Source organism: Equus caballus, chromosome 8 (genome assembly GCF_041296265.1).
Source record: "Equus caballus isolate H_3958 breed thoroughbred chromosome 8, TB-T2T, whole genome shotgun sequence".
Classification (NCBI taxonomy): domain Eukaryota; kingdom Metazoa; phylum Chordata; class Mammalia; order Perissodactyla; family Equidae; genus Equus; species Equus caballus.
The window spans coordinates 88,301,894-88,328,031 of NC_091691.1; the positions used below are offsets into that span (position 1 = coordinate 88,301,894).

Below are 26,138 nucleotides of genomic sequence, written 5' to 3' on the forward strand. Positions count from 1 at the left end.
TGACAATGTACCAAATAAGAAAGTTCTTAAAGATAGTTAGCTAGATATCCAAAAAATCCCACACCTTTCTTATACACTAGTAATAACTATTTGCAAGTTCATTGTTTTATTTAATTTATAGAGTCACCAGCTCAGGACTGAGTTACTTAAAGGAAGTTTCAACAGCACTTACCAGTTCCTCAAAGTCACTTTTCAGGTCTGTTCCAGGAAGACGAGCAACCACCAATTGCCCTGAACTGCTCCAAACCCCACTGCAGGAGTGATGCCTGCATGGACGGGCTGAGAAGCACCCAAAATGTTACCTTTGCTTCATTTTGACACTAAGATCTCTGCCCCAGAAGGAGCTTAAGGCTTATTAGCATAACATGTGATGTATGTGAAAGCATGAATATTCATTCCCCACCCAAAATAAAAGACACCTGCTTTCCCTTGCTTGAGGAGACAGAGCTTGGGAACTGATTCCCTGTGGTCTTATTTGCTGCAAATAAAATTTACTTTGTGTGACAACTACTTCTGGTGAAGGCTTTGATTTCAACTCACCAAGAAGTGAACTCATGTTGGTTCAGTAACAATAGCTCTTAATTCCATTTGAGATTTTCCTGTTACTTATTCGTTTATTTATTGGATGTATTTCCCCATTAGAATGTGAATTTAGTGAGAGAAGAAATATTTTATGCTTACTCATTGATGTAGCTCAGTACCTAACTCAGTGTTTGACATGGAGAAGATGCTCAAAAAAATTTGTTGAGTAAATAAAAGAATGGGAAAATGAAAGACTCTATTCACAAGAATATCAAAACTGTAAAATATCTATGAATGAAAATAAAAAGAAATGTTTTTTGTGATGAATAACATAAATATGGAAATATTGAAAAATATAAGCATATAGCTCAATGAATTATCAAAAAGTGAACATTCATGCCACCACCATCCAGGTAGAGAAATAAAACATTATCATTACCCCCCAAACACCCCTTTGTGTCCCTTCCAATTATTACTTTCTTCATCCTCTTTAAAATATCACCAATATGCTGATTTGTAGTGCTAAAGTTTGCCTGATTTTGAATTTTACATAAAAGGAATCATACAGTATGTATTCTTTGCATGTGGCTTCTTCTGATCAATACTGCTTGTGAAATGCATCCATTTTGTTGTCTATAGTTTTAGTTCATTGTCATTGCTGTGTAATATTTCCTTGTATGAATGTATTATAATTTATTTGTATGTTCTATTTTTGTACATATCTCTTGATGCCCATGAGCACACATTTCTGTTGAGTGTATACCTGACATGGAATTGCTGGTTTGTAGAGTAAGTATTTGTTCAACTTTAATAACATCTTTTGATTAATGAAAGTTTTTAACTTTTGTGTAGTCCAATTTGTTAATCTTTACTGTTAATGTTAATGCTTTGTTGTGTTTCATTTAGCTCTGCAATTCACTTGGAAGTGATATTTTGTATATGGTATGAGATACTAGTCAAGATTTATTTTTTCACCCTGTGGCTATCCAGCTGACTCAGTGTAATTTATTGAAAACTCCACTCTTTCTCCACTGCTCTGCAGCAATACTTAAAAAAAAAATTGGGTGCACATATGCAAAGAAACTTTTCTGGGCTTTTGTTCTGGCCTGTCTTTTGCCAAAATCACACTTAATTACTTAATGACAAGTCTTGCCCACTGCTAGAACTGGTCTTACCTGCTGCTCCTCGTTCTTTAAGAGTGTCTCAGCTGTTCTTGGCCCTCTGCTACTTCAGATGAATTTACAATCAGTGGGTCAGTTTTTTGAAAAATAAAACCTCCTGGGATTTCAATTGAATTTTCAGTGATCAGTTTTGAGAGAATTGACATCTTTACAATATTGAGTCTTTCACACCATAAATAAAATGTATCTCTCCATTTACTTAGGTCTTCTTAATTTCTCTATATTATGCTTGATCTTTTTCTATGCAAAGGCCAACACATCTTTCATTTTTAATGGGTATGTGATGCTTTTTGATGCTCTTTTAAATCAGATATTTAAAAAATTTTGATTTTCTCTGTTGCTAGTATATAAAAAATATTTGATTGTTTTTATATTGACCTTGCATTCAGCAATCTTGCTAAACTCATTTTTTAATTCTTATAACGTATGTGTCAATTCCTTTGTGAATGATAGTTTTACTTTTTCACTTTGAATTTTGAAACTTTTGATTAAATAATTAATTAATCAATTGCCTTATTGCACTTGATAGGATCTCTGGTTCGATTTTAAATGGAGGTGGTGAGAGTGGACGCACTTGTTTTGTTTTTGATCGTGAAGAGAAAACTGAATTTCTAACTCTCTCTTTCTCCATTTCTTTCTGTCTATGAACTCTATTGAAGGATATGTAAGACAAGCATGTTCCTTGCTCAATATGTAAAGATGACAATCCCCCTGACTTTAATGTACTAATTCAAAAATCCCAATCTAAATCCCCAGAGGATTTTTCACAGGCCTTGATAAGCTGATTCAGAAATTTATCTAAAGGAGAATGCATGCAAGAATTGCCAAGGAATTTTTGGAAAGCAAATACAATGAGAGGGCTTGGGCTAGATATTAAAACACATTTGTCTTAGGTCAGGTACTTTAGAAGCAGAGCCAAAGACAGAGGTTCTTATTCAGGTAATATTTTTGGGTAGAGGAGAGCAGAGTGCTTCTTTGAGAGAAGCAGGACAGAGCAAGGCAAACGTTTTAATAAATCATGAGGTCTCAGCTAGAGGTTGGCCTCAGTCTGATCCTATGGGGGAACTCTGGAGGACAAAGAACACTAGAAAGCTAGTCCTATTTTGATGACAAGGGGGTCAGCCTGTCCTTTTATATCCTTATGCCAGTGAGTTACACCTGAGGTGTGCCCTGGCTGGGGGTGGGGTGCTGCCTCGCTTAGCAGGCAAGTGGCTCTCATTCAGGTGAGAGTCGTTCGACTGAGAAAAGGGCAGCTGTAAACAATAAGACAAGAGTAACTGGGTGATAGGAGCACTGGCTGGTAGGGGGACCCCAATAGCAATCATTGCAACATGATAGACTTGGAGAAGAAAAGTCTTACAAGCCGGTGTCAGTAACAGACATGCAGAGGTTATGCCAAAACCTGGGATGGGGTGGGAAACCCACTAGCACTCTGGTTCAGAGCTTAATTACTTCCTGTCCTCACTCTAAGCAAAGGAACCATTTTTATGGTTTCTAATCATCTACATGTTTTCTACCTTTGGGACAGTTTTGATACTGGAAGGAAGAGACTGATAAAATAGAAGAATAGAGAGGGGTCCGATGATTGGAGGTTGTGATGACATTGAAAATTAGGTTTAGAGAGAACAACGATGAGAATCTGTAATCAGAGGGAGGAATTTTGGTGTCCAGTAATTTATAGCAGGAGTGGTTCCTGGTGATGACAACACCCAGTGCATGACCATGTGCGTGGGCTACGGGGGGGAAGGGAAGGTGAGGGTCAGAGAAGTGAAAGACAGCACTGACATGGTCTGTGAAGACATACAGAGGAGTGGTAGCTGTTAGGGTAGACAGAAAGACCGTGTGCCAAAGACCAGGGGGCCTCTGGTTGGGGAAAGGGTGCCACAGCAAGATGGGGTAAGTCTCCTAAGGGAATATTGAAGATGATTAAAGGAAGATAGGCTTGGAGGAAGCAAGAGTAGGAAGGGGCCAAGGAATGAGGACCTTGTTTCCTGATCCCAAGACATGAGGGACAACCAGTGAAGACTGGGATGTGGGCCCTCCAAGGAAAGTCAGGTCTCCCTGTTATGCAGAGTGGCAGAGAAAGTGCTTTAGGAAAAAGCAGAGGGCTTATGGAAATAGCTGGGTGGTAGAACAGGGAGTCTAGGGCCACAGAGAAAGGAATTAGAAGACATAAACCGATAGGGATGTGAAAATGTAGAGCATTATTGCCAACTCAAAGATTTCATACCATTTAAAAAAAGCAGCATTTTCATTTTATTGTCATGCAAGGTTAACTCCATAACTAAGTGCTAATTCTTTCCAAACCTTACTTAGTTTGCTTATTTCTCAGTGACAATTAGAAAGTAAAGTTAATTAAATACTATTTTGACTTTGCTTAAAGAACTGTAATCAACATATTTTAAAAAAAAAAAAGCAAATTGTGAGTATTGAGATTGGTGCATACATTACCCATGCCCTTAGAAGCTGCATCACTGAGGTGCTTTTTCAGGCAGACATTACAGGTGAGAGGGAAAAGAAGGATGCCCTTCTAGCTGTTGGGATTTGCTGTTTGGCAACAATGATGAATTTTCACACCCTTTACTCAAGACTAAGGCTGAGAATAATGAAGTGCTGTTTTTTTTGATAAACTAGTACAGCGAGTAGAGATGCTCCAGAGTTGACAGGAAAGACTGGAATTTGGAGGTATGATTTCCTATTGAGTTTCTTTTTTTAAAAAAAATAGTGTTGTTTTTCTAAAATCAGTAAGATTGTGGCACGTTTATGAATTATTGGTGCTTAGCTCAGTGTCTTGTATATAGCAGACTCAACAAATGTTCATGGAGTTAATTTAAATGAGAGATTTCATAATTAATGGGCAGAATATTTGAGAACAAGAGTGGTGTGAGTGTATGCGTTATGTGTTTAGCTCCCTGCCCAAACTTTTCTCACTACTTTTCCTCCTTCTTTTCTAGCAAGCAAATTTTCTTTCATTTTATTCTTTGCATTTGACACCCCAAAATAATGCAACAGCAAAGTTGACTATATTACAGAGACTGGTCTTGTCAGGACACAGCTCTGCACATCTCTGGTAAGTAAAGTACACATTAGTTCAGGTCTTCGTCAGCCTATAAACCAGTGATTCCCAACCTTGGCTGCACATCATCATCTCCTGGGGTGATAAAAATTCTGATGCCTGGCTCCCACCCCAGAGATGCTTAGTTGTCTGGGGACGGGGTTTGGGCATAGACACTTTTTTAAAAAGTTCCTCAGGAGATTTTAATGTGCATCCAAGGTAGAGAACCAGTGCTCTGAACAATTCTTTCCAGAGGATCCTGGATGCCAATAGCGATGAAGTCCCTCTCATGGTCTGTCCCTGGTCATAATTCATTTAACTGGGCCATCTGACGCAGCCCTTTGGTCCTGGACTGAGCTCCTGCTTTTAGTCTTATTTTGTTGTCTGGTTAATTTAGATCTCTTTATGCTTGGGTCCCCCAAAGAATTTGTAAGGGATTTTGGAGAAGATAGAATTCAAACTCTATTCCTCTATGTCTAAGATGCACACTTTCTGAGCTACAGTTCACAACCCAATTGCTGACAACTTCATTTCATGGCCATAAATGAAAGAAGAAGGAAATTCAATGCTTAGTTTTGTCATAAACTTTGCCTGCTAATTTTTTTATTAGGGGAGTCGTCATTGAGAAACCAAAAGTTGTCTCACAGGAAATGCAAATGATGATGAGTAGGCAGAGGCAGAGACAGAGCTATAAATTAAAAATTTCAACTACGCATGTTTCACATGCTTTCTGGCTCCTTGCCCAGCCACGTCGTCTCTCCAAAGCCAGGTAAGTTTTTCCTTCAGCTCCAACTTAAGACTTCAGTGTTTTGAGAACATGGATGCTTGTTGATTTGAAAGAAGTGTTCTTATTGTGCATGACTTTCCTTGGGATGGTTTTATTTAATTCAGTGCCTACATGGCTATGACAATGTATCTTCTTCATCTTGTTTGAAGTAAATGAATTCATTTTATCTGTAAGTTAACCTGCAAAGAATCCCTGAAAGGAAACCCGAGGTTGAAATGGGAGTTTTAACAGAAGATGTGAGATGCCTCAGCAAGGATGAGCCCTTGATAGCAAAAAGCCCTCAAAGTATGTAGCCTTTCAAAAAATTTTATTTTGCATTAATCTCATTCTTGTTTGAGGATTTTTCTAGTTGTAATATAGCAGATGACGAAGATAATATAAAATGTGTTCTATTTGTTTATTTTTGGTAAATATTCATTGCTCTTTAAAAATTAATTTTTTGTGAGATAAAAAAATTAATATGAACTCTGTGTATGTTGCCACCTACAAACATAGGTTCTTTACTCGCCGCACAAGAGGGGCCAAATAAAAACTGGAACGCCAGGCTTATGGCAAGGAAAGAGTTTTCATTTGGGATGATATCAGCTGGGAGATGAGAGTGAGCCCTCAAATTTGTCTCCTTTCATTTCATCTCCCTGAAAGATGAGAGGCCAGGGGTTTTAGAGGTTTGTGAGGAATGTGGCTGCTTGTAGATAGGGGGGAGTCAGAGGCCTTGCTGGTTGGAGCTTTCCCACCAGCCTGTGTTCAGCCTTGGGAGGCTGCTTGCAGGAAGGAGGAGGAGATGGTAAGGAGTCCAGGTGGACGACCTTGGCTGTCTGTCTCTGTAGTGGAGAGTGGATTCTGGAGCCAGGGAGCCAGGGAGTAAGCAGGGAATGAGTGCTTTGGTTTTAAACCTGTATATGCTGGGTTTAATGTAGTGGAAATGACATCAGGGCTGGCATGATGTACAAGCCTGCAACAATATAGAAAAGTATAAAGAAGAAATGCTTTCACCCCGACTTAACAATCCAAAGCCAGAGATATGTCATTGCCCATTAGCGAAAATTCAGCCCAGGGTCAAGTTTTCATGCAGTTAGGAATTGGGATTTAAGAGAATTAATCTATCTTACCACTCTCTGCACTGGATTTGAATCAATTGAGAAGTTGAAAATATCAGAGAAAAATGTGACTGTTGGCTTTACTATCGTGAGGGCTCCATTGGAGAACACTGCTTGCACCTGAGGCCAATGGGGATTCCTAGCCTGCCCCTTGCCTGGTCATGAGCCTAGCAGCTGGACAAGCCCAATATTGCATAGCCAGAGATGGGCCTGCCTGAGGGAGCTTAGCGTAGGGAGGAGATGGCCTGCAGGCAGAGGCAGGAAGGTTCTGATAGAGAACAAGAGAGAAGAAAACCATTTGAGGCATTAACCCTGCTCCCAGGTGAAATGAGAACTGAGAACCACTGGATCATGTCAGAATGATTATCTCTGTCAAGAGAGGGTCAAGAGAAGGGTTGAGAAGTGGGCAGCAGTGGCCTTTCACCAACAGGGTGAAAATCTCTATTTTCTGGATCAATGCAGGAAGAAGAAGAGAAGCAGGAAGGGTTCCTGTGAATAAAGCAATTCAAATGAGTGACAAGTGCTTGTCTTGTTTTGATTGTTGTTGCTGTTCTAGAGCTCACTAGAATCATCATGGATTCACTTGGTGCAGCAACCATTCAGTTTGCCATTGATCTTTTCAAAGAGCTGAATATAACAAAGGATGGCAACATCTTCTTTTCCCCTGCGAGCATCTCAGCTGCCATCGGCATGCTCCTCCTAGGGGCCCGAGGAGCCACCGCCACCCAGCTACAGAAGGTAAGATGGGCTTCCCTTGCTTTCCAGACAGAGAGTCATCTCCGGGGGCAGCCTTCTAGCATTACCTTGAAAATATGCTCCTCTTGACCGATGGGCCAGGAAACAGAGAAAGCATATGAAGACATGGAACAATTTCAGGTCTATTGGGGAAGTCCTCTTCCCTCTCCAAATACCGCCATGCCTTCTGCTCCCTGGTGCTTGAAATTGCTATGAGCAGGGGCTGGGTGAGTGGCCTTGTCCAAAGCCATCAACCTCCTAATTAAGGATGAAGCATGAAGAAGAAAAACTACTGGGAGATGTTGCATAATCCCCACTAGGGTATAAATGACACATCAAAGATGAAGATCTGAATGGATAAACCAATGTAGGCTCCTCTGAAGAGATCAGTGGGCAACCCAGACTTTTTCATGGTTTTGCAAGGAGAGAAATGTTACCTGTGTACCACTGAGGTTTCTTTAAAAAACATCCAATTTCCTCTGAGTGATCCTGTGTGAGGTTGTCTCTGCTCTGATCACTGCCATAATATTTTTTGTCCCTTGCAGGTGCTTTGCTCTGAAAAAGACATAGAAAGCTCAAGAATCAAAGCTGAAGAAAAAGAGGTGGGACACATGTCTTACAACCTTCAGTATGGTTGCTTTGTAGAAATGGGCTCACTGGGGGGATGTGCAGAAGAGGTAATACTTCACGCTTATTTTCAAGCAGTCACTGCAGTCAAATAAAGTTGGTAGGATTATACAATAATAATAAACCCTTAATGTTAAGAAGAAGAAGAGACATTAACTTTAATGTGCACCAACCACTATGATATATGCTGGTACAGGCTAATAGACTGAAAGTCCCTATATCAGAGTAGATGAGTTTTGAAATTAAACAGATTTGGGTTCAAATCCTGGCTCAGCTATGCTACTTTGGACAATTTATTCATCTTCTTTGAGCCCCTGTAAAGTGTCCAGTGGAGTGTCTGGAATGCACCAGTAAGTCACCCAGTGGTTGTCATGGTAGTCTTAGGTGATATTATTCCTACATTTCATTTTTATTTTAAGTGCCCTCTGCTGATATTCCACTTTAAAAAATACTAGCACAGGACCAATGACTTCCTGGGGTCTCTTCAAGCTCTAGGGTTGTAGTATTCCTCACCCAAAGGATAGTCTGTGCAAACATGGGGGAGGGATTAAGTCCATAGGTGAGGATTGGCATCCAAAGACGGTTAGAGCTCTCAGGAAGGGCATACTTGCCCTGACAGCAGTCCTAGTCCATTCCCAGGCCCTCATAAAATCATGGCTCAAATCACCAGCAATATGAGCTGTTCATTTCACAATCCCACATGGTCAGGTTGTCTGGGTGGTTCAGTTGCATATATGGAGAGTCAGCCTTCCTTCCAGAGTTTGTACAACAGAGTTGGGTCAGATAACTGCTGTGCTGTCCACTCAATCAAGGAGCACAGTTGTTTTCAGAGCACTTTCCTTTCCAAGCATGGTAGCCTATATAGAATCTTTGCGCAAATTAGAAAAAGATACACCCCCTAGGACAGATGCCCCTCCTGGCTGAAGAGCTTCGTGACTGAGGTGAGGGTTGAACTTCAGCTTTGTGCAGGGCACAGCCTGTATGACTCTGTGCAGTAGCTCTGTCCATTCCCCAGGATTTTTCTGGGAGTCACAGCGGTATGAAGAAGATTAGAATTCTTCCTTTTCTCTTTTCCTCTCTCCTTTCCTTTCCCCATTCCTCCCTCCTTCCCCCCTTCCTTCCTTCCTTCCTTCCTGAAATGACCTTATATAAGCCTTGTAGTTTACCTGGATGGCGGTCTCTCTAGTCCTGAGCTATCAAATATGGTAGCCATTCAAGTGGCTGTAGAGTGCTTGAAATGTATCTAGTCCAAATTGAGATGTGCCATAAGTATAAAATATGCACTGAACTCAAGAACTTGGTATGAAAAAAGAATGTTAAAGGAAAACTGTTTTTATACTCGCAACACTGACATCAAATGTGTGGGTTTTGTTGTCACATTAAATAATTCTGATGCTAACTACCTGGAGTTAGTGCAGATCCTACAGGTGAAGAGCTGAGTCCCACAAGACTTTCCCCACTTCAGATGCCAGGCACAGGCAGTGGGTTCCCAGGTTACCCACACTTCCGTCTGACTTGGCTGCAAATCGGAGGATCCTATGACCCCCTCCTCAAGTTCAATAATTTGCCATAATGTCTCTCAGAACTCAAGGAAACACCTTACTTTTGTTTACTGGTTCATTTCAAAGGATACAAATGAATTTCCAGATGAAGAGGTAGATAGGGTGAGGTATGAAAGGGTCCCGAGCACAGGAGCTTCTGTCCCTGTGTTTTGGGGTGCACCACCCTCCCAGCACATGGATGTGTTCACCAACCTGGAAGCTCTCTCAACAATAAAAATAGGGATTTTTACTGAAGCACCATCACATAGGCATGATCGATTATTAACTCAATTTCCAGCTCCTCTGCATTCCCTGGATGATGAGGTATGAGGCTAAAAGTTCCAAACTTCTAATACTGGTTTGGTCTTTCTGGTGACCAGATCCTACCTTGAAGCTATTCAGGAGCCCACCAAGAGTTGCCTCATTAGAACAAAGGGTGCTCCCATGACTCAGGAAATTCTGAGGGATTTGGGAGCTTGGTGTCAGGAACTGGAGTCAAAACTCAAATATTAGAATACAAGATGTTCCTAGCACCCCTGTCACTCAGGAAATTATGAGTTTTAGGAGTTCTGTATCAGGAACTGGGGACAGAGACCAAATACATATTTTTTATTATGTCACAAATGTAAAAATCTCATTAATTTTTTTTAAGGTTTTATTTTTTTCCTTTATCTCCCCAAAGCCCCCCGGTACATAGTTGTATATTCTTCATTGTGGGTCCATCTAGTTGTGGCTTGTGGGACGCTGCCTCAGCGTGGTTTGATGAGCAGTGCCATGTCCGTAGCCAGGATTCGAACCAATGAAACACTGGGCCGCCGCAGCGGAGCCCGGGAACTTAGCCACTCGGCCACGGGCCAGCCCCAAAATCTCATTAATTTTTATCTGTAAATTTTGTTGAAATAATACCTAACACATTGTATTTTAATATATAATTATTATAGTTATATATTGAAATGGTGATGTTCTACATTTAGTTTGATAAAATGTAATATTAAACTTGATATCACTTATTTCATTTTACTTTTAATAATGTAGTCACTAGGAAGTTTAAGATTGTGAATGTAGCTCAGAATTGTGGCTCACGTTGTATTTCAATGGGACAACGCTGGTCTATAATATGCATCTGGGAGGTAGGGTGTATGCATGTTCAGCTTTATTGACTATTACCAAATTGTTTGCCAAAGGGATTGTACCAATATCTATCCCTCTCAGCAGTGTATACAGGCCCATTTCATACAGCTGTGCAGAGAACGTGGGACCTGAAATCCCACTGACCTTGCAATCCCTAGTCATCCAGATTCATACATACATACATACATATGTATATCTTTTCTGTATTGTTGATGACCATATGATTTTTCTGTCTGTTAATGAAGCAAATTATATTAATAGAATTTCTAATGTTAAGCCATTTTTGTATTTGTGGCATAATCAACTTGGTCATGAGTTTTAAAAAATTTTACATTATTGAATTGGATTTGGTAATATTTTGTCAGGGTTTTAAAAAATCTCTGTTATAAACAAGATCAATCTGTAATATTTTTTCTTGTCCTGTCCTTGTCTAGTTTTGGTATCAGAGTATCACTAAACTCCTAAGATGAGTTGGGGAATGTTTCCTCTTTTACTGTTCTCTGGGAGAGTTTGTATAAATTCAGAAACACACCTGATATTCTGGGAAGAATTTGGATTTAAAACTGCCAGCCTGTTGATTGTTGATTGACTGATTGATTTCTAATTTCTGTTTCTATGATTTTGACTACTTGCAGTACTTCATGTAAGTGGAATCATGCAGTATCTATTCTTTTGTGACTGGCGTATCTTGTTTACCATAATGTCCTTGAGATTCATCCATGTTGAGGTGTGTAACAAGATTTCCTTATTTTTAAAGGCTGCATAATATTCCATTGTAGGTATACACCACATTTTCTTTATCCATTCATATGTTGAAGAACAATTGGGTTGCTTCCACCTCTTGGCTGTTGTGAATAATACTGCAATGAACATGGAAATGCAAATACCCCTTTGAGATCTCACTTTGAAGTTTTTTGATATATATTCAGAAATATGATTGCTGGATCATATGGCAATTTCATTTTTAGATTTTTGAGAAACCTCTGTACTGTTTCCCATAATAGCTGAACCATTTTACATTCCCACCAACAATGTTCAAGGTTCCAAATTCTCCGCATTCTCACTGACACTATTTCCTGTTCTTTTGATAGTGGCCATCCTAATGGATGTGAGTTGATATCTCCTTCTGGTTTTGATATTTGCATTCTTCTTGTGATTAGTGATGTTGAGTATCTTTTCACATGCTGTTGGCCATTTGTATATCTTCTTTGATGACTTGTCTATTCAAGTCCTTTACTCATTTTTTCTTTGGATTATTTTATTGTTGTTGCTGAGTTGTAGAAGTTCTTTATATATTCTGGATATTAACTCCATATCTGATATACGGTTTGCAAATAGTTTATCCCAGTCCACAGGTTACCTTTTCACTATGTTGATTGTTTCCTTTAATGAGCAGAAGTTTCTTAGTTTGATGTGGTTCCATTTGTCTATGTTGCTTTTGTTGCCTGTGCTTTTGATGTCATACTTGATATATCATTACCATCCACAATCCATAAGATTTTTCCTTAGGTTTTCTTCAGGGTTTTATAGTTTTAAATTTTATGTTTGGTTCTTTAACTCATTTTGAGTTAATTTTTATATATGGTATAATGTAAGGGTCGTACTTCATTCTTTTGCTTGCAGATATTCAGTTGTCCCAACATCATTTGTCAAAGAGACTATCCTTTCCTCATTGTGTAGTCTTAGCACCCTTGTTTAAAACCATTTGGTCATATAAGCAAGGGTTTATTTCTGGTCTCCATATTCTGTTCCATTGGTCCATATATCTGTCTTTATGCTGGTACCACACCATCTTTATAACTGTTGCTTTGTAGTATGTTTTGAGATCAGGAAGTGCGAAGTCTCTAACTTCACTCTTTTTTTTCCAGATTGTTTTGTCTATTTGCTTGCCTGAGATGCCATATGAATTTTAAGATATTTTTTCTATTACTGCAAAACATGCCATTGAGATTTTGATAGGGATTGCATTGAATCTATACATCACTTTGGGTAGTGTGGCTATTTTAACAATATTATGTCTTCCAATCCATGAACATGGATTCTTTCCATTTATTTGTATCTTCTTTGATTTTTTAAAGCATTTTTTTTTGTAGTTTTCAGTGTACAAGTCTTTCTTCTTCTTAGTTAAGTTTATATCTAACTCTTTTATCCCTTTTGATACTATGGTAAATGGGATTATTTTCTTAATTACTTTTTGGATTGGTCATTGTTAGTGTATAGAGATGCAACTGATTTTTCCATGTAGATTTTGTATTCTGAAACTTTGTTGAATTAATTTAACAGTTTTTTGTGGAATCTAGGATTTTCTACATATAAGATTATGTCATCTGTGAACAGACACGAATGTACTTTCTTTCTGATTTGCATTCCTCTTATGTTGTTTTATTCTCTAATTTTCTTCTTCTGGCTAAGACTTTCAGGACTTTGTTGAATATATTGAATAGTAGTGGTGAGAGTGGACATCTGATTTTATTATGTTGATTCCTTCTATTTCTAGTTTGTTGAATGTTTTTATCATGAAAGGGTGCTGAATTTTGTCAAAAGATTTTTCTACATCAGTTGAGATATTCATGTGGCTTTTGTCTTTCATTCTGTTAATGTTGTGTATTACATTGATTGAGTTTCATATGTTGAACCATCCATACATTCCAAGTATAAGTCCTACTTGGTTATGGTGTATGATCCTTTTAATGTGCTGTTGTATTTGGTTTGCTAGTATTTTGTTGAGGATTTTTGAATCAATACTCATCAGATATATTGGTCCATAGTTTTCTTTTCTTATAAGCTTTGTCTGGTTCTGGTATTAGGGTACTGCTGGCTACATAGAATGAGTTTGAGAATGTTCCTTTCTCTTCAAGTTTTTGGAAGACTTTGAGGAAGATTGGCATTAATTTTTTTTAAATGTTTGGTAGAATTCTCCAATCAAGCTATTTGGTTCTGAGCTTTTTTGTTGTTGGAGGTTTTTGATTACTGATTCAATCTTCTTACTAGTTGTCTGTTCAGATTTTTTATGTCTTCATTATTCAGTCTTGGTAGGTTGTATGTTTCTAGAAATTTATCCATTTATTCTAGATTATAATCATTAATAGTAATCTCTCATAATCCTTTTTATCTCCATGACATTAGTTGTAATGGCCCCTCTCTGATTTCCAATTTTAGTTATTGGAGTCTTCTATATTTTTTTCTTAATTGGTCTGGTTAAGGATTTGTCAATTTTGTTGATCTTCTGGAAAAAAACCCCAACTCTTGCTTTTGTTGATTTTTTTCTATTGTTTTTCTACTCTCTGTTTTGTTTATTTCTGCTCCAATCTTTATTATTTCCTTCCTTCTGCTAACTTTTGGTTTAGTTTGTTCTTTTTCTAGTCCCTTGAGATGTAAAGTTAGGTTGTTGGTTTAATTTGTTCTTTTGACTGGACCATGTTTCCGTGTCTTTTTGTGCCTTGTTATCTTCTTTTGGGACTTTGGCATTTGGAAAATCAGCCACCTTTCCCAGTCTTTGTGGTTTGGTTTAATACAGGGAGAACGTTTTCCAATCAGCCTGGCTGGAAATTCTGGAGACCTCTTAAGCATTTTCTGGGGATGCCTCCTGTCTGGGCTTGTGCAGGTAATCTCCTAATTGAAAACGTTTGCTGGTTTTTACTTGGGAGCTCCCCTTGGTGTCTCTCTGTGATACTGCAGACTCTAATGCTGCTGATTGCCTTTGTTGTCAGTGGTCAACCTGGTGCTCTGTTCCTGTCAGCAGTTTGATTGAGACAAGACAGAAACCAGTCTCTCAGGCAGCCTCCAGAAAAGCCAGAATGGTCGGTATACATTCTACTCTTCTGTTTCTCTCCCCCAGGAGAAGTTGGGAGTTTTCTCCCAGTCACACCATACTGTGTTGGGGGAAGGAGCTCTGGTGAATGAGTCCGTGAATTTTTCTACTGGGCCTCGATGCAGTTGGTTCATGCTCATCTGGGGTACAGGGACCTTTGAACTGGTTTCTGGATCTTTTGCAAAGGCATTTGGTTCTTGTACTGGTGTTAAGTCAGCCTCTCCAGTCAGGGAAGGAGGATCTGGGGCTTCTTATTCTGCCGTCTTGCTTACATCTCTCCTCAAAACTTTCTTTAGTAAAGATTGACACATGGCAGATGCTGTCAGGTTATATTTGCCTTTGTTTGTTCTTGAATGAATATTTAACTGTATTTTGAATTCTAGATCGATATTTCCTTGCAACTCTTTGAAGATACCATTCCACTCTGCATTTCTTATGTTGCTGTTAAGTTTGTTTAATTGGCATTCCTTGATAGCTGATCTACCTTTGGCTGCATTTAAGTTTTGCTGCTTCTTCTTGCTGTTCTTGAATTTTACTGCAATGTGTCTAGGTGTGAATTTCCTTTATTCAACAAGACTGATTTACCATGTTTTCTGAATATGAAAATTCATACTTTTCAATTCTGGAAAATTCTCAGCCACTTAATTTTTTAAGTAATGCATTTTCCCTATTCTCTTCTTCTTGCCTTTTGGAAGGAGTTTAGAATTCGTATTGTATTTTCTAGATTTCTTCACTTGTCATACATGTTTTTTATCACTTTTTGTCTTTGTGCTGCATTCTGAGAAAATTATTCAGCTCTGTATAGTTCACTAATTTAGCTATTCGTAATTGTCTATTGTCCCATCTATTGAGCTTTTAATTTCAATGTTTACTGAATATTTATGTATAGAAGTTCTAGTTGATTTATAAAACCAACCTGAAAATTGTTGATAGTCCCTGGTTCCTTAACCATATTTTCAATATCTTTTCAGGTTGACATTCTCAATATATTGCTTTTTAAATGTGATATTTGATAATTCCAATATTTTAAGTCCTTGAGGGTCTAACATGACTGTTTGCTATTTTTGTTTCTGATTCTTGATGTAGGACTTATTTTCTAATGACGTAATTTTGGAATATGAACTAATATTTGGCTGATAATTTATGCGGGTCCAGTGAAATCTGGAATATAGTTATCGTTCTAGTATAGGTAATTTTTTTTCTTCTGAAATAAGATCCTGGGGTGTTATCAACCCAAGGTCACTTTAAGTTAATTTCTTAGTACGGGATTTCCCAGGCCATAGAGATGGTATAAATTCTAACCCCAGACCTGTTTGACAGTAGCCTTCCCTCCCTTTCCCCATTTTTAGATCAACTCAGTCACAACTGGCCTACTGGAGAAACACTCCCATTACATCCTCCTCTTTATATCAATCTGTTATTCACCAAAGGCTTCAATACTTTGATCTGCTCACATCACGTATCAGTTAAGCTGAGCAGCCATAAAGTGATCACTTGCCCTTTAAAGGCTCATAGTAGCAAGGAAAGAGCCAAAGGTCAAATTCAACTTCAGATATTTTTTTAGAGCAGCACATTTTTACATTTTCACTTTGAATGTCTTCAAATGTTGATTAATTATTCACAAAAATTAACTAATTGTTTTTTTTTAAAGATTTTATTTTTTTCCTTTTTCACCCCAAAGCCCCCCAGTACATAGTTGTACATTCTTCGTTGTGGGTCCTTCTAGTTGTGGCATGTGGGACGCTGCCTCAGCGTGGTTTGACGAGCAGTGCCATGTCCGTGCCCAGGATTCGAACCAACGAAACCCTGGGCCGCCTGCAGCGGAGCGCGCGAACTTAACCACTTGGCCACGGGGCCAGCCCCATAACTAATTGTTTTTTATGTGCCAGATACTACTCTAGCCATTGGGTAACCAGTAGTGAAATAAAGAGATAAACAACAAAAACCCATGGGCTTTATATTCTGGAGGAAGAAAGCCTTTCTGTTCTCAGTGCAATCACGAATAAGCCTTTCAGGTCAAATTTAAAATGCCTCTCCCCTCTCCTTTGCAACCAGTGTGAATGGAAGCAGCCACATACATGTCACTCAACAGGCAATGCGACTGTGTTCCTCTTTGTTTCAGGGATGTGTGCTGGGTCAGCTGGCTCTGCCATGGAGCACTCACTCCTCAGCCCTCAATCAGAAAACTGATGGAGTCTACAAAAAATGTCCAGAAAAGTTTCCTCTTTTTTTTTTTTTTTCCCGCAGAGACAAGGAAATCTCACTTCAGCCCAAAGTATAGCTCTGACAAATGGCTACTTATACCATCAGGAGTCACTTTTCTTGTCCACTATCTGGAACAGAAATTGCCAAACTTTAGAGTGGATAAGAATCATCTGAGGAGTCATCTGCTTTCCTCAAGTAGTTAGCTTGTGGTTAGCTAAAAACAAGCATATAAAACATTTAGTGGGAAATTACAGCTGAGATAAAAATGCACCCCAAGCCAGAAAAGCAAGATCTGTGGCATTGGCCGGCAGAACAGGCTTCTTTGTGGAGCTGAGATGGATTGTGACTTACGTTATCACATGATTTGTGTAAAAGTCACCTGACATCCAGGGGCCACACCAAACTCGTGGGCCACTCTCAAGACTATCAAACTGAGAGAAAGACCTAGCAGCCCTGTCTCTGAGGGAGAATCTAGGCTCGCTTTTGACAACATAACTCTGAGGTTTTGTTTTGATTTTGAAGATTGAGAAGAGAGAAGAGATTCATCACCAATTCCAAAAGTTTTTGACTGAGACAAGCAAACCCACTAATGATTATGAACTGAAAATAGCCAACAGGCTATTTGGAGAAAAGACCTACCTCTTCCTTCAGGTAAGTTTTGCTGTGTCCACCACATCTGTGAGTGGTATTCATAAATGGCCAAATGCCCTTGTTAGGATTGTGGGTTCTGGAGGCATGCTGCCTAAGTTGACTGCCTGGCTCTGCCCACATCACTGGGTGTGCCCCCTGCCTGCTCTCCAGACATCTAGTTTTTTGGAACTTTTTAAAAATCCTGGCAGTCTAAATCTGATTTTTGCCTTAACCCTATTACACCTGCATAAAAATGTGCACGGAAGTACTCAAAATGATTTGCCCAGGTCCTAAAAATCCCTGATTACACTGTGAGTCATTTCGATGTACAGATAAATTTAGGCAGAGATGTTGCAAAGTATAAATCGAATTTTCAAACTCTTTCTGTTCCTTCCTTGTTTCTCCTAAAGAAATACTTAGATTATGTTGAGAAATATTACCACGCTGCTCTGGAACCCACTGATTTTGTAAATGCAGCAGATGAAAGTCGAAAGAAGATTAATTCCTGGGTTGAAAGCCAAACAAATGGTAGAGTATGGTCATTCATCATAAAAGCGCTTCTTGAGTACTCACTGTGAGTGAAGCCCTGTGCTTGACACTGCTCAGGGTGCCAGGGTAAGAAAGCTTTGGGAGGGGACTTGAGATGGAGTCTCAGGGTTGGAAGGGCAGGGCTGGGCATGGGGGGTATGACAGAGGGCACTGAACACGGTGGAATGTTCTCAGCAAATATATTGAGAGTCAAGGGGAACCAGGGAGGGGACCATAGGAAGCCAACTTCATGGAAACACAACACTTAGTGGAGAATTATTTGCACATGCTGTGGATTACAATGTTTTTGGGGATCCTGAAATTGGTTTCATGTCTGTCTTGGGTTCACATTTTTTCTTTTATATCAGAGCCTTTCTTTCTGAGTCTGAGTCCCTAAGTGAGAGTGTCATAGAGGGTTTCCTTTCTCTTTGTCAAGTGAGAAACGTTCAGCTCTCCCGTCAAAGCCTGCCTTTGCTACCTACAGCGGAGCTTGCCTAGGCCTCATCTCCACGGGAGCACCATGCGGGATGATAACAACTTTCACCCCATCCGCAGCAGAGAACTTGGCAGAGGCCTCACTTCATCCTCCTCTCCTCATCTCCTAGTATGAGCCAAACACACAAGAAATACCAGAGAGGAACGCTGATATGGAAAATATTTTGGGGAGCAATACTGATACTTTAGTATTAGAGTTTCAGATTACATTTTTTATTCCAGTTATCAGGGAAGCATCTCTTATTTCAGATTGCATTTTTTTTTTTCACGCTTAGTCCAAAGGAAAAAAAGTGTCTTCAAAGGGTTGATTGAAGGCAGTATTCTCCAGAATTTAGTGCGAGTTGGGCTAAACCCAGAGCCCAAAACATCAGCTCCTTTTCCAATAAAATAAGTAATCTCTAAAGGTCAGGTGGTAACTATATTGAATGGGCAAAAATAATGATAGCTAACGCTTACTGAGCGCTTATTATGAGTTGGGTAGTGTTAGAAGTGCTTGACGTGTATTAAGTCAACTCTTTTCAACAACCCTATGAGGCAGGTTTTATTCCTGTTTTACTGATGTGGAAACTGAGGCACAGAGAGCTTAAATCACTTGCCCAAGATTCCTCAGTTGATAAGAGGCAAAACTGGATGCTAGCAGAGGCAATCTGATCCCAGAGCCTGAACTCTTACGTATCACATTTCAATGTATCCAATGGGATAAATAGGCATTGGGCGAGGTGAAAATGTCCTTACCGATTCTGCTAGCAAACGCATTGTTGGCAAGGCCTTCAGGCGCTGACGTGGCTGAGTTCACAATGATCACTCAAGTCCATCTGCATTGTATGTGCCACGCATATTGCTCATAATTTTGAAGATGGGCCAATTTTTGTTGTTTGTTTGCAGAAAAAATCAAGGACCTGTTTCCGGATGGCTCTATAAGCAGCTCCACTAAGTTGGTGCTGCTGAACGTAGTTTGTTTTAAAGGGCAATGGGACACGGAGTTTAAGAAAGAAAATACCAAGGAGGAGGAATTTTGGCTGAATAAGGTTTGGTCCTTTATTTACAACGTGTGCTGTGCTTACATGTGGGATGTAAAATCTAAAGTCATATTTGAGCAAGTGTACATGGTGGATAGCGAATGCTGATTCTGAGGCTCTGATCTTTAACATGATTTTAGACCAAGCTAATTATTTTGGTGCGCTCACTTGGTTGTCTTACGTCTCTGACATTGCGTGCCCTGTGCCTTTGTTGCAGAGTACAAGTAAATCTGTGCTGATGATGACACAGCGCCATTCCTTCAGTTTCACTCTCTTGGAGGACTTGCAGGCCAAAATTCTGGGGATTCCATATAAAAACAATGACCTAAGCATGTTCGTGTTGCTGCCCAATGACATAGATGGTCTGGAGAAGGTAAAACCTTGCATTGCTCCAATGTTGCTTTCATTTCCTGAGGCTTTGCATCCCAAAGCTTGTTCTGGGTGAGCCTGGAAACAGGGCTTCTGATTTGGAGCTGGTGTCTGGCAACACCAAGTAGAAAATATTTCTCACTCTGTGCAAAAGCAAAGACAGATGGGTGTCTAAAGAGGAACATTAAAAGTTATCAGGTTTATTGAGAACAACCAATACTAAAATATTTGAGGATGAGCTAAAATGAACGTTTAAGGACACATGGGAATTCTAAAGATCATCCACCATTCTGAGAGATGGTTGATCCGGATGGACCCTCTTTCCCAGAAAAAAATTACATATGCACATGCACAGCAAATTTTGCGTTCATGCTTATTGGACCTTTGGAATTTCTTTCTTAGACTTTTAATCTTTTTTAAAGGCAATTTTTTTAGAGCAGTTTTAGGTTTACAGCAAAATTGAGAGGAAGGTACAGAGATTTCCCATATACCTCCTGCCCCCACACATGATAGCCTCCTCCCATAATCAATATCACTTACCAGAGTAGTACTTTTTTTTTTTTTTTTTTTTTTTACCAAGGATAAACCTACCTCAACACATAGTAATCACCCAAAGTCCACAGGACCCTTAATCTTGAGCCCCTGGATTTAGTCCCACCCACTTCGCAGTTAAAAATTGATATGGCTGGTATCCTGTAGTTTTGAAATTAGGAAGGCTTTGTTTCAAATCCCTGTTCTTCTAGTTAGTAGCTTTCAGTCCTTTGATGCTTAACTTCCTGGAATGCCAATATTTTCCCATCTATAAAATGGGCTCCATAGTTCTTAATGTATAGTATTGTAATGATTAGAAAATATATAGAAAAAATATATATACAGAACAGGACCCAGTATTGTAATAATATAGCATTTATCATTTATTGAGTGCTTTCCATGTATTGGACCCATTCTAGGAGATATCTTAAAATAGGTCCAGGACGTGGAAATTACTCAATAAATGGCAGATGTTATATTGTTATAATACTGGATACTGTTCTGCTACTGTGAATCATCTCTAGTAGCATTATATGTTGGAAAGTATTTTGTCACAGTAAGATGGCAGTATATATAAAAGCTTTAAGAATATTCATACTCTAACTCAAAAACCCCAGTTGTGGGAATTACCCTAGGGAAATAATCCAAAAGAAAAAAACTGCCTTTCTGAGTGAAATCAGTAATCTCTGCATTAAATACACTAGGATACCTACTTTGAAATTCATGATAATATTATTTTTGTATCTACAGTATCTATCAGCATTTATCATAATGCTTAATGCATACTAGATGATTAAAGTGAATGAATGGATGAATGTTGGGTAAAATTTATCAACTTGATGAACAAAAGTTTACATTATAACAAGTAAAATGGACATCCACTGTGATTGCAACATGTAAATGTATATTACATATTTACATATATTATAATGTATTATAAATTGTATAATATATATGCATATAAAGACTAGAGAGGAATAGTAAAAATGAAATATGTATTAGGTTGCTAGAATAAGAAATGTCTTATTTCTTAAATTTAAAAGTTTATTTAATACTATTGAATTTTCATATATACACAGATAGTTTAAGTAGAGAAATATATTATATTAAATGCTCTATAAAATGAAGAGTCTAATGAAATGAAATTTTTACTTTTGTTTGTTACTAAAATTAGTAATTTCCTAGTGATAAAATCAGTATTACACTGTTTAAATTTGTCTCGATAATCATACCATTCTTCCCTCCCTTTTTTTCCTTAATAGATTTTGGATAAAGTAACTCCTGAGAAATTGGTAGAGTGGACTAGCCCAGGGCATATGGAAGAAAGGAATGTGAATTTACACTTGCCCCGGTTTGAAGTGGAGGATAGTTATGATCTGGAGGCCGTCCTGGCAGCCCTGGGGATGGCGGACGCCTTCAGTGAGCACACAGCTAACTTCTCGGGGATGTCCTCACGTTCAGGGTTGCATGTCCAGAAGTTCTTGCACAGGTCCTTTGTGGTGGTAACCGAGGAAGGTGTCGAGGCTGCAGCTGCCACCGGCGTGGGCTTTGCTGTCACATCGGCGCCAGATTATGAAAATTTTCACTGCAACCATCCTTTCCTGTTCTTCATCAGGCACAATGAGTCCAATAGTATCCTCTTCTTTGGAAAATTTTCTTCTCCTTAGGACAGTCAATGCCTTGGCAGAAAACTGGTGTTGGAGTATCAATACCACTATGGAAATAGCCCATTCTTTTAAAATTTGTTTTACTTGTTTGCACACCGTCTTACCATCAAAACTGATGTGACTGTAGTAGGGTGTGTGCGTGTTTTAAATTTTCCTTAAAAGTGAAATGTCCTTTTGTTTGTGCCATGCACAAAGTGTGTTAAATCAAAGTTCATTAATAATCTCCTGTTGATTTCTTCTGAAAGTAAATCAATGTCCTGTAGTGTTGTGCACTAATGGAGAGAAACATCTCTTCAGTAGACTGTGGACTAGTGATTTGGGGAGTCCCTCTGGTTCTAAGATTTTGGCGTGTTATAATATGCAAATAAAATAAAACAATAATTTACTCAATTCACGTGTTACTTTTTTCATTCTCAGCAGATAATGTTGCAAACAGCAAATATGAAAGAGATTTTAGAAACCTATTAGCAAAGCATAAATTAAAACTGAAGGGCCAGAACAAGATGAAACAGTATACCAGACAGAAAGGATTCCCGTATTTTCATCCTCTATTCCAACAGAGTATGTTATCCATTGTCCGTTGCATAAGCATTTTGATACTGTGAAATAAACATGACATTTGAGAAGATAAACATTGTAGCTGATACACATTCCTATTCTGTCACCTTTTTAGGTGACAGTAAATATTTGGAATGACTTTTAGAAGAGTGAATATTTTCCTTTCTTTTTTTTTCCCATTTACATATTTCTGGTTATTTTGTGAGTGAGCTGTGGGTATTACCAAATGATATTTTCTTGCAGATACTTTTTGAAAGACTCCGAATCTACCGCTGATGCTCTTTATTGAGGGCCAGCTTTACTTTGATATTTTCAAATTTTAACAAGATCCCACTACTGACATTTTTTAACATCATTATTGAGCTATAATTTACCTACCAGAAAATCCACACATTGTAAATTTACAATGTAATGATTTTTGGTAAATTTCTAGAGTTGTGCCTCTATCATCACAATCCAGTTTTAGAATATTTCTATCACCTTAAAAAGTTTCCTATGCCTGTTTTCACCTCTAGTCCCAGGCAACCGTTGATTTGTTTTGTCTTTATAACTTTTTCTTGTATTTGACATTTCATATAAACAGAATAATAAAATATGTAGTTATCGTATCTGGCTTCTTTCACTTAGCTTAATGTTTTTGAGGTTTGTTCTTGTTGTAGCGTGTACTGCTGAATAGTATTCCATTTCACTGAAAGGATAAGTTCTGTTTATCCGTTTACCAGCTGTGGACATTCAGATTGTTTCCACTTTTTGGCTGCTATGCATAATGCTTCCATGAACATTTGAACAGAGATCTTTGTGTGATCATACGTTTTTATTTTTCTTGGGTGGATTCATAGGAGTTGCTGGGTCATATGATAAGTTGTTGTTTAGCTTTTTAAGAAACTGTCAAACTGTTTTCCAATGTGGCTGTATAATTTTACATTCCCACCAGCAAGTATAAAGTTTCTAGTTTCTCCACATTCTTGCCAACAACTAGTATTGTGTTTATGCTTATAGCAATTCTAGTGGGTGTGAAGTGGTATCTCGCTGTGGTTTTAGTTTACATATACCTAATGACTAATTAGGTTGAATATTTATTCAAGTGCTTACTTGCCATTTGTATGACTTCTTTGGTAAAATGTATATTCAAATCATTTGCCCATTTTTGAATTGGATTGTTTGTCTTCTTACTATTGAGTTGATAAAGTTCTTAATATATCTGGCTACAAGTCCTTTATCAAATACTGGATATATGAATAATTCCTCCTACTTTATGGTTTCTTTCCATTTTCTTATTGGTGTCTTTTAACTTTTTGAAGGATAATTTACTTACAATGAAATTTCCTATTTGAAGTGTACAACTCAGTGGTTTTAGTATGTTTACAGAGTTGTGTAAACATCTGCACTATCTAACTTTAGAACATTTCCAACACCTCCAAAAGAAACTCCACCCCATTGACAGTCATTCCCATTTCTTCCTCCCTCAACTCATGGAAATCATTATTCTGTCTTCTATCTCTATCGATTTGCCTATTTTGGACATTTCACATAAATGACATCATACAATATGTGGCCTTTTGTAACCGGATTCTTTCACTTAACATAGTATTTTCAAGTTTATTCCAAGTTATAGTGTGAATCAGTACTTCGCTCCTTTTTATGACTGGGTAATATTCAATGGTATGAATGTTTCAGATTTTGTTTATCCATTCATCAGCTGATGAAAATCTGTATTGTTTTCATTTTTTGGCTATTATGAATAATCCTGCTATGAATATTTTGTATGGACACATATTTTCATTTCTCTTAGGTATATACCTGGGAATGGAATTGCTGGGTCATATGGTATCTTTATGTTTCTCATTTTGAGGGAGTACCAAATTGTTTTCCAAAGTAGATGCATCATTTTACAGTCTCATAGCAATGTGTGAGGCTTCCAATTTCTACTCATCTTTGCCAATACTTTTTGTGGTTTGTCTTTTTAATTTTAATTTGAATCACTACCTTAGTGATTGTGAAGTAGTATCTCATTGTAGTTTTATGGTATCTTCTTTTTTTTTGGTGAGGAAGATTGGCCCTTAGTTAACATTCTTTGCCACTTTTCCTCTTTTTGCTGAGGAAGATTGTCACTGGGCTAACATCTGTGCCAGTCTTCCTCTATTTTGTATGTGGGACACTGCCACAGAATGGCTTGATGAGCAGTGTGTACATCTGTGCCTTGGATCCAAACCAACGAACCCTGGGCTGCTGAAGTGGATGGAGCATGTGAACTTCACCACTATGCAACCGGGCCAGCCCCCATGGTATCTTTTTAAGTGTAATTAGGGTCTAATTTATTAATATTATCTTTGAAAGATCATGCTTTCGGTGTTGTATCTAAGAACTCTTTCCCTAACCCAAGATTACGAAGATTTCCTCTTGTTTTCTTCTGGAAGTTTTATGGTTTTAACTATTACATTTAAGTCCATGGTCCGTTTGTGGTTTTTTTTGTTTGTTTTTGGTGTGTGTGTATGTGTGTGTGTGTGGTGAGGTAAGAGTCTAAGTCTAGTTTTTTGTGTATGGATATATAAACATCACACACGATTTCCTAAAAAGATAATCCTTTCTTTATTGAATTGTCTTGGTACCTTTATCAAAAATAAATTAACCATATTATAAAGTTATATTTCTGGGCTCTGTTTCCTTCTATTGATCTATATGCCTTCTGAAGTGTCAATACCACACTGTCTTGATTACTGTAACTTTATAGTAAGTTTTGAAATCAGTGATTGTAATTACTTTGTTCTTTTTCAAAATTGTTTTGGTTATTCTCAGTCTTCTGCATTTTCACATAAAGTTTAGAATTAGCTTGTCAATGCATTTAAAAAGTCTCTTGGGATTTTGATAGAAATTGTCTTAAATTTACAGATCAATTTGCTCAATATTGAGTTTACCAATACATGAATATTGAATATTGAATCTCTCCATTTATTTAGTAATTTCATTTTTTTTTGAGTTCCAAATTCCAATTTTTTTTGTAGCAGTAACATTGGATTATAAGATTATATAACTTTCAGGTGTATGTTGTAATGTATTTCAAATTCTGTGTAGATTACATCATATTCACCACCCAAAAACTAATCAGAATCCAACACCACACGCTTGTGCCTAATCACTCCTTCCGCCCTCCTCCCTGCCTCCTTCCCCTCTGGTAACCACCAATCCAATCTCTGATTCTCTGTGTTTGTTTGTCTTTGTTTTTATGTTCTACCCATGAGTGAGATCATACGGTATTTGACTTTCTCCCTCTGACTTCTTTCACTTAGCATAATACGCTCAAGGTCCATCCATGTTGTCACATATGGCCAGATTTCATTGTTCCTTATGGCTGAGTAGTATTTCATTGTGTATCTATACCACATCTTCTATATCCATGCATCCCTTGATGGGCACCTAGGTTGCTTTCAAGTCTTGACTATTGTGAATAATGCTGCAATGAACATAGGAGTGCATGTATACTTATGCGTTTGTGTTTTCAAGTTCTTTGGGTAAATACCCAGCAGTGGAAAAACTGGATCATATGGTAGATCTGTTCTTAATTTTCTGAGGAAACTCCATACTGTTTTCCATAGTGGCTGCACCACTTTGCACTCCTACCAGCAGTGTATGACGGTTCCCTTCTCTCTAC

At 38.2% G+C, this 26,138-nt stretch overlaps 1 protein-coding gene across 2 annotated transcripts; it reads left to right on the top strand.

Annotated features, from left to right (window-relative positions):
- The first annotated feature begins 5,367 nt into the window (after positions 1-5,367).
- On the top strand, positions 5,368-22,321 carry SERPINB13 (serpin family B member 13). Of its 2 annotated transcripts, XM_070275810.1 has the most exons (9): positions 5,484-5,527; positions 5,720-5,830; positions 7,199-7,380; positions 7,923-7,979; positions 17,215-17,343; positions 17,733-17,850; positions 19,231-19,373; positions 19,582-19,737; positions 21,527-22,321. In XM_070275810.1, the coding sequence occupies exons 2-9, from the start codon at positions 5,761-5,763 to the stop codon at positions 21,929-21,931; spliced, it is 1,260 nt and encodes a 419-aa protein (XP_070131911.1). In that variant the 5' UTR covers positions 5,484-5,527; positions 5,720-5,760; the 3' UTR covers positions 21,932-22,321. The 2 variants fall into 2 exon arrangements, with proteins under 2 accessions (XP_005613027.2, XP_070131911.1); XM_005612970.3 differs by lacking the exon at positions 5,720-5,830 and having other exon boundaries at positions 5,368-5,527.
- The last annotated feature ends 3,817 nt before the right edge of the window (positions 22,322-26,138 follow it).